At 40.9% G+C, this 15,485-nt stretch overlaps 1 protein-coding gene across 1 annotated transcript in view; it reads right to left on the bottom strand.

Annotated features, from left to right (window-relative positions):
- LOC148593727 (brefeldin A-inhibited guanine nucleotide-exchange protein 1-like) overlaps positions 1-12,735 on the bottom strand; it is a gene marked incomplete at its 3' end in the record, with an annotated part of 53,745 nt that extends 41,010 nt beyond the window's left edge. Inside the window, exon 1 of the mRNA XM_088529746.1 lies at positions 12,571-12,735. Within this exon, the coding sequence (XP_088385872.1) occupies positions 12,571-12,694 (124 nt within the window). The remainder of the gene's footprint in view (positions 1-12,570) is intronic.
- Positions 12,736-15,485: the final 2,750 nt, after the last annotated feature.

Raw genomic sequence — 15,485 nt, 5'->3', positions numbered from 1 at the left:
AGACTAAAGAAAATGTTTTACTAATACTTTTTATGTATTCTGGCAAGGATAGACTTGTCGCTGAAGAACAAGACCATCGTTATGCTTCTCAGTCTTGTTTCATGATCAGTTGGCAACAGGAACTTTTCACATAGGCAACCACGTCTCTGAGACTCTGTCACGCAGTAAGATCTTTCATTCTTACTTTTTTCTCAAAGACTTTTCAGGAGTAAGCACACACGGAAGGCGCTGACATCCACCTTTCCACGCTTTGTAAGGTTCACTGCCAACTACCATTTCAGCCACTGTGGGCACTAAAGTATCACACTTAAAGCAAGAAAAGCAAAGAGATACCTCTGCCATCTTTAGTATGCAATGATATAGAACAATCTCCTACAGCTCATCTGCAATTGCGCATTGATGGCTGCTTCACAGCACCAAAAGGCCCTCTTTGCCAAAGAAAGCAAATAGGTTCTCTTGGCAGTTCAGGCTAGGTTTTAAAGGCAAAAGTAAAAACGATGGCCTATCCGCTGGACAGATTTTACTTTAATTTTAATGAGATTAGGGTTTTTTTCAGTGTCTATTTAGCACTCAAAATGTGCATGCCATTTGGACTAACACGAACACTGAACACATATGCAAGTGCTCAGGCATCGAGACCTTTAAGCATAACCCGGCAGAGCTGCGTGCGAACAATCTCAGTTTGAAAGACTGCCCGCATACAGAACCGGCTCGTGAAATCAAATAAATCCTGACTCATATTGGTGGCTATTCTAAAATCAGGCACATAAGCATATCTCATATCCTGAAGGATGCCACCTTTCTCCTTTTAGATCAGCTTCTAGTGACAGCCACAATCATTTGCTAGGAAAGTTTTCAATGTCCCCGATAACTGTGAAGCAACCAATACTGTGAATCTCTGATACGACCTAGGACAGTAAGTTCTTGTGCACTGTGAAGCTAGAATCAAAGTGAAAGATCTCTGTGAAATACAGGAGCAAGATCTGATCTCATCTTTTACTGACATTCACCGCTTTGCAATAAGAAACAGGAAATCTACATCTTATTTTTGCCTCTAGTTTTGCTGTAGATATCTAAGTACAATTATTTTCTTGTCCATTTGGAAATAGGCAATTTAAAAGGTTTAAAAGATTTATTGAGAAATAGACTAAATATATGCCACTAACTGACCTGCTCACTTCAGTAACTTCCAAAGAAATCTGCAAGTAGTGATGAAAAAAAGGAAAGCAAAACAAACAACCCCGCACGGCACAGCTCTTTAAAACACAAAAACTTTAAAGGTCACGGGTAAACGTAGACCTGCATTATGCTACAGGTAAACTTCTAATTAAGAAGTATTATGCCATTCCCTCTTGCCATAGCTCTGAGTCACAGGAAAAGCCCAACAGACTCTTTTTGAGACACAAGATGGTCATTACATTTAAATCTAGCTATGCATAAGTTTTGTCAAGCCATATTTAATAAAGAAGAAAAAAAAAAAAGGCGAACAAAAAAAGTCCAGGTTTATTTTTACATCTGTGTTATTCTTTGAAGAAGGTTACAACCATGTCAGTTTTATAATTTTCCCCAGAAAAAGAATTCCTATTTGTAAACTTCAACCAGGTGGCTCTGGGCTCTGACAGCATATCTTGCAAATGAGGTTTTCCAAGTGACCACACTACTACTACAGACATTCCCATTTCTTCATTAGATTCCAATACAGCAAGCAGCTTGAACTAAGATTTTCAAATGAAAAAAAGAATTTACATGAGTGTTATAGTACCATGAAAACTCAGACGTAGCCTCTTTCATTATAGTTCATATACTTTAGAAGACTAATACTATGAAACATTAACCTTTCCATCTCATATCTTTTATTTGCATCGGAAGCAAATATTTTTAAAGCACAGATTCCTTAATCAAAACAACCAGCCATATGGGAAGTTTTCCTTCTTTTCTCAGGCTGAAAACAGAAAACAAGGTGTAAACTACTTTTAAAGGTCAACACTTCAGAATTCAGGTATCTCCACCCTTACGGTAGCTCTGCTACAAGGAAGTGCTTCTGTCACCAGGGCAGCAAAGAGCAAGATAATTAAGGATTCAGTTCAATATTAACCAGATCTTCAAGTTTAGAATAAACTACTAGGAAAAAGTATACTTGCACTGACTAGGACAGGTAGATTAAGTACATACAGCTATAATTAGTTGTATTTACTTACATTTTCTACTGCCCTACTGAAATCCTGCCCTACTTGCTTTTTAAGAGCTTTATCTTACAGATCTGATTAAATAAATGCTGATGCAAACTAGAAGAGTCTTTTTTTTTCCTTCTCAAAAGCACCATCTCTTTATACAAGGATACTCAGTGTTTCTAGCTGTTGTTTATATCAATAAAAATTTCTTCACATTTTTGAAAGATGGTGAAAACACTGGATATTTCTAGACAATCTACTTGTGAACAAATGTAAGTTTTCCCCTACTCTATGCGGATTATTATAGAGGCATCTACGAGATTACATGAGAAATTTATGCATCCTCCCCCCCCCCCCTTTTTTTTTTTTTTTTTTAAAGTCATGGACGCTTAAAACTATTGTGATCATTTGTATCTCTGCAGAGGTCAGTCAGAAGTCTTTTATACAAGTCAGAGTTAGGAATGACTATTTCATGCACTGCCACAGGTACCAGCTCTATTTGAGAAAAAAAATTATGAAGTTACACATTCTCCTTAAGTTTTATCCATACCGGTAATAAATTAGAAGAGACCCTAACTTTAACAGCTCTTCAAAGTTATACATTATTGTGCTTTAAAAACAATGGTTCTTCCTTTCATTGCCTGACCCAGCCCTCTGGTCCAGCTTTGGAAACAGCAACGCAAAAGGTAGGTAAAGAACGTCTTAGTACCATGTCACCTGCCTGATGTTCATCACTGAAGGGACACGACAGAAGAGCAACCTCAGCTCTCACATGAAAAGGAGGAGGATCAACTTGAGATGGGCCCAAGCACTGATCTTCCCGCAGTGCTAAAGAAAAGGTCAGAAACCTGGGTGCAGAATGTTGTTTAGGGCTTAAGAACACAACATAAAATGCAGGGATCAGAGTCTAACTGTCAAACTTCTCACCTCTCCTATTCCTCTCAGCATCCATGACACAAATCAAAGCTCCTCCACATCTCATTGATCATCACAGTCTATTTTCCCTATAGCTGAAGCAAGTGTTAGAAATGATTTCAAAGAAAAAAAAATCTATCTGAAGATTTACTAAGCATTCTAGACCTCTTTGTTTGCATTATCATGAACACATAATCCTACAGAACAAAGTGACATGATTTTAAGCCAACTGCTCCATGAGGCAGCACCGTTGACACCTTTAGACTCACCCCGCAGACCCTAAAAGTTGCATATCAGCACACGTGGTTGTGCTGGTTTTACTCTCAACAGAAACACTCCTTTGTGAAGGACATCTTTGTTTAAAAGTGCATTTCAATTAGATTATCACTTGCAATAGAAGTACAGTATTTTGCCCAAGTACAATCATGGTAATTTCTAGCACAGTTTTAATTTTAAAATATGACTAGGGGCTATCAAAAGAAAAAAAAATCAAGCCAGTGGCACACAAATCAAGAAATAATTTCTTTGTATTTATCCAGTTTTCAGAACAAACAAGATTTAAAAGCTTGTAAATATACTTCATTTGATTAAACTATTATTTGGAGGGCTGATTCCTATAGTAATAAATATTACTTAGTATTATTTAATAGCATTCTAGTAAACTCTGCAATTTCAATAATGTGATAATCTCAGTTTGACGAGTCTACATTGCTGTTCTCACCAGACTGTCTGACCACTGCAAAGCTGCCCCTTGCACGATGAAGCCTCCGCTGGTCATTCAACCAACATCTGCAACCCAAGTCGACAAGCAAGATTCACACATTTAAATTAAGTAAGAACATGCAGCACTAAGACACCTCTGTATCTAGCACTGATTAAAATCTCTCTACATGAAATATTTACAAACCTAATCATGCATTTTTTATCTATAAGTGAAAACAAAGAATAACATTGCAAAAATTGTAAGATTATGAGTACAGCAGGTGCGGAAGGCTGAGTGGACAATCTGTATTATTAATGGATCTCAAAATCAATTGTCCTCATATTTAAGACTAGACACAAAAGGAGGATTGGTGATTTTTTTCCCCAATTCTTTCAAATATATTTTAACATATTTTCTAATCCAAGGAACATACATGTTAAAAAAAGAATGAAGAGTAGCAGCAAGCATGAAGCATTTGAGCAAAAACAAGTATTACATAGCATACCACCAATAATCTCCTTTTAGATTAGTATACGTGATAACTAGGCTAACAGAAGAGTCAGAAAAAACCCTGAATTGAAATAAAACAGAACTTCAATAATCATGCTTTAGATACAGTTCTTTGGATATATTAGCCTGATTTGGATATATCAGTCTAAGTCTGATAACAGAATGAACACTGCTTAAATGAAAAATGCAGTAACATTGGAACAGAACAAGAACAGCACACATGCAAAAAGAGATCTTGAGTCAGTGAAACAAATGGCTACATGAGCTTGTATTAAACAGGAGCTACTGTGCATTACTCTGGCAAAGCACAAATATGTTTTGCAGCTTTTCTTTTTTCATCTCTTGAGACAAAAATACTGCTTTGTTCGAGCTCAAGAAAAAAAATATAGCGGGAAAAAAAGAAGAAAAAAGTAAAAAGTTAGCAGAAGACACTTCGCAAATCTAGTGAAATGTGGCAATGAGATACATGGCTGTTTTGGGAAACTTCACTTAAAACATCTGACAACAGCTCAGACACATGCTACAAGCAGCCTGTTTTAGAGCAGTAAACTCTATTAAAATGCAGCAGTGATGAATCAACGCAGGAAACTTGTGGGTTTTTTAATTCCTGAAGCAGCAAAGATCAGTGGAAAGGTGACAAAAATGCAGGAAGTGAAACAGAAAAATTCCATTTGTTATTTTTGTTTCACATAAAACAGCACTTCTAACACATATGTCAGAGAGCACAGCTTCTCTGTACAATATTTCTCATAAATTCCCATAAAAATCAAATGTTACAGAGAAAGTAATTTTCAAAGCACAGTCATCTTTCTGCAGATCCAGTAAGCAGCCAGTGTGACTAGCCATTAAAATCCCCAAAAGCAAAGCCAGACTTCTCTGACATAATTTGTGATTGAATCAAGGCCCATTTTTTGGGGGGGAAAAAGTGATCTTAAGATTTTCAGCAACATACAACTGCCCTGCTGTTTTACTACCTATGTGTAAATAGAAGGAACCGATTTAAGAATCTTATCTTTATTTTTTTCTCATCCTCTAATTCTTATAGCTCCTCAAGTATAGCTCACTGATAATAAAATCCTCGAGTTGCTGAAACCAGAGGAAACATTATTTCAAAGGCACTACCAAGCAGAGTTACTCTAAGCCCCACATTGCATATCCAAGCTTCACAGCAGCTCTCAACTACAGACAGCATCAAACTAAGAGCTCATATTGCTCAAGATTTCAAGTTGGTTTAAGAGCTCCTGCATCCCAGCTAAAATCCCCTCATCTACTCATGCACCTGCATTGAAAGCAAAGAATATGAAATTTCACACTGAGAAAAATCATATATAGAAAATGCAAACCCACAAGTATTTGAAAGAGTACCTGAAGTCACGGATACAGAAAGAAGCAGAAAGAAGCAACATGACAAGCAGAGACAGAGCTAACAAAATCTGCCACTAGTTACCAATTCAAATTGCATCCTATCAAGCCTGTCCTGCCAGTTGGGCAGTTTCTGATCTGGTCAGGTTGTACATTTCTTACTTCTAATTATGTAAAATTAGGAACGGAACAGCATACAACTTACAGAAGTCTAAAATTTGGGGAAATGTCTTTAATCTGTCCCAATAACTTAAGCAGGTAGAGACCTTTTTTTTTATATATATATATTATGCTTATCTTTTCCAGCAATCCTTGTTGACTGTCATTTTTATTCTAAGTCACATTATGCATCAGCTACTGGGATCAAAATTAGACTGATAGGCTTGTAATTGCCTCAATCACCCTATTAATCATTTTAAAAAGATTGGCACAGTAACAGTTTCCTCCCAGTCCTCTGGAATTTTCCCAGTGTCCTTAGATTTACTGGAAATCAATAAGGGAGTTCTGCCAAGTATTTCAAACTCTTGGGGCTTGACAGGCTTATTTTTAGCAGCTCTTTTGTGTTTACACTCAAAATGGGAAGTATCACATGACATGCATCCATCATCTCCCTTATCTCTCAAAAGATAGAGATATTTTATATTAAACCATCCCATACGCTCCATTATAAGAGCTATAGAACATCTAAGAAAGAACATCTGTGTGCAGGCAGGGGGTTGATTTTTCTTAAAAGTTTGGGTTGACTAATAATAACCTACAGATTCTTCTACTATTTACTCATGCAAAGGACATTATAACTGCACTGTATGCATGGAATATTTTTTGATCTGCCTGGCACAGCAGAACCACATATTTCAGACCTTTTCCATGCACCCTTGCTGCCGCCTCTGGCAGATCGGAACGAGCCAGCATCTTAGTTCTGCCCCATTCCTTGGTACTTCTCTCCTTCCTCCTTCAAGTCAAACCACCAGTCTTGCACTTCACACACAGGAAAACTCTGGCCTGATGCACAACACACACAACCCCTTTTCCTCCATGCAGGTCACAGTCACCAATTGCCCACTGGCTATTACGACACCAAGTGAGAGCCCCACAGAAGTTTGCCAGCCCTGCTTCCCTGCCCAAAGGCAACATTTACTTTAGGGCACAAACTAATAGACCTAAAAATGCTAATTGCAATGAAAAATCCCAAGCTGACAGCTTCCCAAAATATAACAAGCCTCCCTCATCTAGCTCTTCATGTGTCTGTGAATTCAGATAGGAGGTTCATGAAGAAAGAGAAAAAGGAGAGAGAGGGGGTAGAGCAACACTGCAGTGTTCCTACAACTCCTTCCTACAAGTGCCACAAGGATAATCTTCACTGAATACCTAACAAATTAGTATATTTAATAACATGCTACCAAAATATTAGCTCAAATGCTGCTTATTCTCTAAAAGACTTGAAAATAATCCTGGAACATATATCAGATGTCAATGGATCAAGATGCCTTTTTTTATTTTTAAATTGTATATGAGGAAGATGCCCGAGAATGACTGTTGGCATCACAGTGCTGAGCAACAAACCACCGTTCCCAAGCCCAAAACAGCAGTGCTAACTGAAGATTGGAAGAAATATGGACCAAAAAAAAAAAAAAAAGAAAAAGACGACAGTATAAATGACACATACAATAAGATGACAAAAAAGGTATTGAATGGGGTATAGAAAAAGATGAAGTAGATAAAAAGGAAGCACAAAACAGCAAAGATGAATCATCTTAAGAAATAGATGCAGTGTGGTCACAAGGCGATAACTATCATTTAAGCTTCAGCATTCCAATTAGTGCTCTAAAATAAGGAGTGAAAAAGATATATTTCTGTTACCCTATGTTACAAAGATGTGTTAGCCTGTAGATTTTAAAAGATACTGCAAAAAGCAGGGTTCAAACTTTCAAAATACTGAAAGTCTTTAACTGATGATGTGTTTCAAGAGAAAGTCAGAGTTCCACCTGATAGAAAAGCAGGCACCTGTTTATTGTCTTAGAATTTAAAAAAATACTTTTTTCCATTAACATTTTTCAAACCCAAATACAATCTATTTTGCTTTCTATCACAACGATTTTATGAGCATCCTCCCAACCAGTTCCTGTTCTCAAGGTAACTTAAAGCTGGTTAGAGCTGCTGTTCTACCCAGTCAAGAACAAAAACAGAAGAGTAGAAATTCCCACTCTGTGCAACCTCTCTTAAATCAGTCCTGTACACTTGGCATGAACAGTATTTTACACTTCAAGTGAAGACAGCAACTTGGGAAGCAGCATACTGGGCCAAGAGAACCTTAATGTCACCAAGCTAAGCTTTGAGGTTTTGTTAATAAGATCAAACCACACAGTGCTCATGCTGGGTAAGGCCCTAACAAGCAAACAGGGAGAAAAGCAGTTGCAGCGTTAAGAGAATTTTTAAACCTTGATTTCTTCTAACAGCAATAATAATAATAAAAAAAACTATTTAGCCACTACATTTACTCTAAAATAAGTGCTTCAGAAAGACAGTTATAAGAAAACAAACCTTGCATGGACAATGGCAACTTGTATATTGTGAAAAAAAAAATCAATGCCTACAGCACATGCAAACAACAGACAATGGGACAGGACCATGCTGATCTCCTTGTACACAGCATTTATAGCATCACAGAATGGTTGAGGTTGGAAGGGACCTCTAGATATCATCTAGTCCAACCCTCTGCTCCAGCAGGGACACCTAGAGCACGTGGCACAGGGTGGCATTCGGGTGGGTTTGAAGATCTCCAGAGAAGGAGACTCCACAACCTCGCTGGGCAGCCTGTTCCAGGGCAGTGTCACCCCACAGAAAAGAAGTTCCTCATATGGAGATTAAAATTCCTGTGTTTTGATTTATACCCACTACAGTATAGGAAAGGCTCAAAACAAGTGGGTTTTGCTTCTAAAAAATTGATAACTGTGATAAAGCATGCAAGGTTGTTGGCCTAAAAAGGTATTAAGCAGAATATGAACAGATATTTAGCTCTGCCAACACTTCCCCAGTAAAATTAAATCCACAGGAGTAACGTGGTAATGGCCTTCAAGAGGCATTTTTAACTGTTTAAGCATTATTCAATGCACACATTTGCCACATGTATCTACATTTCTGTATTGACTACGAATCTAACCAACTCTGATTCTAGTACACAACTATCTCTATATGCAAGAGATTTAAAAAAAAAAAAAAAAAAAGAGAGGGTAAGGAGATAGAAAAACAAGAGGAAAAGATGCAGCCACGACTTTCCCTGGCCAGTTATAAATCCAGAGCTGAAAGCAAAGATGAATCTTCCCACCTCCAAGGAGTCCTACTCCAAACCTTACCAGCAAAATTCTCACTCAGTGCCTAGTAATAAACAGCTTCTTAATCATCCTCTGCAGGCAGGCGGTGGGGGCACAAACTGAACAGAGCCGGGATTTCACCCTGCGCGAGGCCTCCCTCGTCCAGCTCCATCTTTGTATGACAGACTGAACAAACCCAGGGGAATTTAAGAGCCTTTTAAAACAATTTCTACATCAAGTGAGTACTTGGGATTCAAAAGAGTACATTCACCCTCCGCTTTACAGTGTGTACCCCTTATGTATCTATATCCTTCTACATCGTTTTTTTGTGGTTTGGAGATTTAGCAATAACAAAGAGTTGCTACAGTCCTGTTTTGCAGCTGAATAAGTATTCTTTATATAAGCAGGGAATTCTATTTGGCTAAGACGGAACAAACCCACACCCTGGATTCTGACACAAAGCATTAGTTTCTTTTTGTTCATTCCATTAGAAATCTAATATCCAGCTGAGCAGTTCCTCCATAAGACATTTTATTTTATTTCCCCCTCCTCCTTGCCTGAGATTTAATGCAATGTGTTTACTGTAAAGTTTCCCAGATTGTAACATGGCTCAAAAACAACACAGAAATAATAGCCCAGAGAACTGACTGTGAAGGAAACTCCAAGTCTAATCCTGGTATAAGTTTGCTGCCTGATGCAATACAAGTAGTCAATTTTAAAGATGAACTCATTGTTTACATAGGTTAAGAGCAGCTGCTATGCAAGGGAAACAGCATAAAGTTCTTAATTCCCTGTTCTTCACTAGAGATTTTTTTTTTTTACATAGAGAAAATGTTTAGAGAAGTCAAAGTCAGACAAAAAAGTTTAAATCTAGAGTATTTTGTCTTAATCCAGGCTGGATCTGGTAAATCACTAGATATAGGATGTAAACACCAGGCTTAATTTCCTCCCTATTAAAATCTGACAGATACTTGTAATTCAATTTGTAATTCAAACCACTCTTCAATTTTTAATTTCTATTTTGCTTTCTTACCTTCTAATAAACTAGAAAATGATGGCCATATTAGAAGGACCTCAACTTAATGCTTTCTCAGATGTCAGACTGGCACAGCAATGTATGCTGGGATTTTTTTTTCAGAATTCACAAGACAATGTATGAAGTACAATCTTAATGGAAATACAATAACAGAAAATCCTAAGGAAATGCATAGTAATCAAAAGTGACAAGGGGGTATTCTTCAGGATTCTTATATATTGCTTGTCAGTCTAAAAAGCAGCTTTAGTTATTTTACCTACTATACAGTAATATCTTTTTGATCATCACTTCTTTCTTTTTGAAATATTTCAATAATAGCAGCTGATTTTGTATAAATAACTTGCATAAATGACTAAAAAACAATATAAATAACAGGTTTAGAAAAAAATAGGAAACTAACTAAGCTACAGAATCCTAACTGATTGAAATAAATTTACTACTGAAAATAGCGGAAATAGTATGAGGAAAAGCATAGCAAAATGCTTTGCGCATTTCAACCACTTCTAAAGTTATTCTAAGGTCATTTAAATTCTACTCTATATGAAAATCCACTCTATATGAAAAAAAAAACATGGGCCTTCAGATTCTATTGATACATATTGGTTTAACAGCTTCAAGACCAAAAAGACTATTTCCTCTCTCATTTCCAATACAATCATTTTTCTTAGCCAACTTCTCACCCACCTCCAAAAAAAAAATTATCTGAAATGCTGACCAACTCTCCAACAACTTTTACTTCACAGATAAAATCAGATAAATCACTATGTCAAAATACCCCACCAAACAAGGACTAGGCCATACACAAGCCCGGACTAATTAGAACATCTAATCTACTAACAGTAAGCCATGTTTTACTACAGTCATGTTGGAAAAATATTAAAATAATACCCTGGTTTTGTATTGCATCCGATAATTTCAGTGAAGGATTAAATATTTGGCCTAAAAAAATACGATGTTGATTTGAGGATATAGAGTTTATTTTCAGACATTAAGTTTTATTTTACAAAATTTGAAAAAAAGTTAGACTTCGGCAGAGTTAACTCTAAATTCACCTTAGCTGCAAACTACTACTTCGCTTGAGTTTTGTTATTAAATGTATCACTATCTGAAGAGTCTATTCCTTGTTTCAGGGTGAAGAGCTTGGTTGAAAAATATTCTTCAGCATGGAAATAGCCTGATCCAGCAGATGAAGAGGCAGATGGAGAGCACAGAACACGTGCACTCCATTTCTGCTTCTGCTATTAGAAAAACCACGGCTCAGCCTTAACACGCAGCTGCCCCACCTGCGAAACGGAGGTAGCGTTTACTTTCCTCTGAAAAGCTTTTTATAGTCAGACAAGAGCACTACTATTACAGAGCTAAATGTTGCCTTTTTTGAATTAGGAATCTGCAACACACACAAAAAAGAAAAAAACCCACAGACAACAAACCTTGCTGCCTTCATGATCTGTCACCAAACTGTGTTTCACTGCACCATAGCCTAAACACTCATTACCAGTAAGCCTCTATGGCAATTAACATCGCTTCTGATATTTTTAATCTCCTGAAGCCCTTCATCTGTGTATGTTAGTAATACATACAATCTTGTGCTTCCTTCTCATGCTTTGCTGTCTCTTTTACACCCACATACCCTCCCTACACGAGCCCCGACCTCGCAATCAGACCCCCAGAAGGAGGTTTTGATGCTGCGGCACCGAAGGCACTGGGACACGTGCCTGGGGTCTCCTTGCACTGATCGGCTTTCAGGATGAGGTGTGTGGGGGGCACAGCCTGGATGGCAAGTCCCACAACCTGGAGCTTCCTGGGAGTGATGCGGAGGGTATTTAAAGCAGATTTACTGAGCTCTTGATTTACTCGGCTACTGAGGCCGAGCACAGGAAAAACTCAAGATTAATATGTCTAAATCTATGGATGACATACAGGCTGGATGCAAATTTGGTTTAATAAGAAGAAAGCATCTTTGTTTTCTCTTTTATTTCTAACTTAAACGCACAATGTGAAGTCAACAGAAAAATCATAGGGATGTCAGTTTAATCCCCCCTGCTTAAATCACAGGATTATTGTTGTTGCTAACAATTCTAGTGACAAACGAGAGATGCCAAAAATTCTCTGCAATCCCTCTGAATTATGAAGAAATAAACAGTGGAGCTGCTGTCATTTCCCCCTCTCTGTTTGTCAAGGTCTATGGCAGACAAAGACGTAAAAGAAGGGGGTGGTTGCTTTCTGCTTTTAAATTAAAAATATCGTAAAGCGAAAGCAAGCAGAACGACAAAGGAACAGACAGCTTGACATTATGCGTAATTAGAAAAAAAGAACTTTCAGTTTAATATCGCCTGTGCCGATAAATGCATTTAATCGGGTACCAAAAAATTAAATAAATAGAACCGAGAACTCATAAAATAATCATCCCGCGGAGCGCGGCAGCGCCCTAATGCGGCTCCGCGGGCGGGCGGCGCCCCCGCAGCCCCCGCTCCGCTCCGCGGCCTCCCGGCCGCCGCTGCCTCCTCCGCTGCGCCCGGGGCCTCCCGGCCGCCGCGCTCACCCGGGCGGCCCCGCGCTCACCTAGCGCCACCTCGCAGGCCTTGCGCAGCTGGGAGTGATGCGCCTTCTTCACCTCCTTGTCGGCCAGGATCTTCTCGAGGGCCCGCGTCAGGAACATGTTCTTCGTCTTCTTCCCTTCATACATGGGCGCGGCGGGGCCGAGCGGCGCCGAGCGGGGCCGCGGCCGCCGGGCGGGAGCGCTGCGAGCGGCCGCGCGGAGGCTGCGCTGGGCCCGGGCGGCGGCGCCCGCCAACGGCCGCGGCGGGGACAGGGCGACGCCGCCGCCGCCGCCTTCGCTCGGCGCCGCGCGCCGCCGCTTGTCCTCGGGCGCCGCGCGCGATGCGGCTCCCCGCGCCGCGCTCACTGCCCGCGCCGCCCCCGGCCCGCGCCCGCCGCCATCAGCGGCCGCGGCGGCAGCGGCTGCGGCAACAACCTGCCCGCGCCATGTTGGGAGGAAGCGACGTCAGGGCCCGGCGGCGGAGCGCGGAGGAAGCGGCGGGGCGGGGGACGCGGCGCCGCCCGCTGCAGGTGCCGGAGGTGGCGGCTGCCGCCGCGGAGCCGCCGCCGGCCGAGGAGGAGGAGGAGCAGCGCGAGGCGCAGGGCTGCCCTTGCGGGGGGTTTCGCCGCCCCAGGGGCGGCCCCGCGCCACGTCGGCGAGGGGGCGTCCTGGGCGCCATGATGGGCGGGGGGCGCATGGGGGGATGGCCGAGGGGGCTCCGCGCGGCGGCCGCCCCGCTGCTGCCACGAGCGAGCGCTGTGTGCGCGACACGTTACCTAGCGCGTCCTATGTGCTGTGCGCTTTACACCATGGTGACCTCCGGGTCGGGGTGTTACATCGTAATGGGCTTGTGGGGAATTCTCATTTCTTTCCGTGTGCTCTACGGCCTTCCCCCTGCCCTCCCTAACGAGCCAAAGGGGATTAACTTGCTGGCTGATTTTGCTTGGGGCCTAAGCGAAGCAGGAGGTGGCGGGTGGAGCACGTGCAGGAAAGCAGCACCTGGCACTCACCGACGCCACGAGGCCTGGTTTAGAAAGCATCTCCCTTCAGGAAAAACACTGCATAAAAATCAGCGTGGAAATTAAGGTCTGAGTTCTAGAGCTGCCTTTGGCACCAACGAGCACGGTGCCTCCACCTTCCCAGGATGCAGCCGGGAGCCATCTCCAACCGGGGAGGAGCTAGGAGGACCCCCAACGAGGGTGCTGGGGATATCCCAGCGAGGGGAATTCCAGCAAAGCTGTTGGTGAATGCCAGGCCCAACTGCTAAAACATGTTTTTGTCGTCAAAATGATTCCATCTGCACCAAGGGCTTTTGGGGCTTTTCCTAGTGCTACTGTCAGTTGGAAACCACAGGCTATCTCACACCGCACTGACAAGTGATACGAACAGTATTAGGATAAATCGGCTTTTAGCCTTGTAACTGCTTTGTCAGAGAGTTGAAAGTCATGTTGCCAAGCACAAAGATTTCTTGAAAGAAAAAATCCAAGGAACTTCAGTGGTCGTATTCAGATTAGACCCATTGGTTTGCGTCTTACTCAAAAGACCGTGTCTTCAGCAGCACGATTATTAAACATAATTGAATTATTTCTAACCCATTATTTAGGAGAAAGCTTTTTTTCACTTGAGCAAATCTTGATGTTTTTCTGTATACAAATCTACAAGTTCAGGACTTCTGATGTTGAAATGACCTTGGTCTGTCAAAGCTCACAGAGAGTCACTACAGGGCCAGAGGAGGAACCTTCATAGACGTCTTTGCTGGTAGTTTTTCACCTGAATCCGAATTTCCTAAGCCAAGCTGGAGCTTGCACGTGGTGTTTAGCAAATGGAGTTTGCTATTGATTTTTGCAGTCCATTTGGCAGAAACAGACTGGCAATTACAATACCATGAGGACAACGGGCATGGGTATGTAAAGAGCACTGAGCGCTGCAATTATCCACTTTGCTTATATTAATGTCTGTTTTCATATAGTGTACACCAGATGATTTTATATGTATGTTTTAATTTGGGTCAGGATTTTACTTGGGCATATAGAATTGTTGCTGAAACAATGAGTGCCTGGAGGAAAAGACCTGGTAAAATTACACTTGGTTCCATGTCTTTTAGCTTTAACATAAATAGACTCAACTTTTTTTCTTTTTTTCTTTTTTTTTTTTTTTTGGTGTGGTTTGGATTTTCAATTTCTGTTCTCAATTTAGAACAAGTGCTGCTCAGCTCACTCATTTTATAGCTTGGCACAGCTGGTACTTCGCATTGACATGCTGATCACACGGCAGCCCCAGCCTAGACCCCGCTGCAGTGTCGAGCCTGCGCGTTATTGATGGCTGCTGCCGAAACTGTATGGGAATATCTTGTTGTGGATCATCTACCCAGCAGGCTAACATCTAGTTTCCGTCAAAGAGCCAAGCCAATAAGGAAGGAAATCACAGGGAAACTCTCATGAACACTGGAGGTAAAAAGATAGTCCAGGGGCCTCATTTAGGGCCAGGATGTGAATGGATGTCTCAGCTTGTATGCTGAGTCCCGTGGCTTTGGGTAGAACCAGTTTTATTTACTAGGGAGGCCCTGTATTAAGCTAATGTTTAGTCAATTATGAAGAATTTTATGGACTTAGAAGAAGCATTAAAAGAGCAGATTTTGGTACTGCCAGGGACTACAGAACATAAAGAGCATATGATTAGCTCTTTGCTTTAAAAAGTAGGATTTTTTTTCCTCAGTTAAAGAGAGAATAAGGAGGGAGAGGTGAAAATATAGAATACTGCTCTTTTTGATGGTGATAGTAAAAGTCTCATGTTTGGGACAAAGGTGATCTGTGAAGCCAGTTTTCCACGGGAATAGTGAATTCGTCGGACTTACCTGTGCATTCATTAATTTTTACGCAAGAAAGAGAATGGGAAAACATGGTCAGGGATGGTGAGGAGAACAGGACTACAGCGTACT

Source organism: Tinamus guttatus, unplaced genomic scaffold (assembly GCF_059628265.1).
Source record: "Tinamus guttatus ecotype Peru unplaced genomic scaffold, ASM5962826v1 Tinamus_guttatus_pri_ptg000343l, whole genome shotgun sequence".
Lineage (NCBI taxonomy): Eukaryota > Metazoa > Chordata > Aves > Tinamiformes > Tinamidae > Tinamus > Tinamus guttatus.
This window is presented reverse-complemented; position numbering and strand designations above follow the sequence as displayed.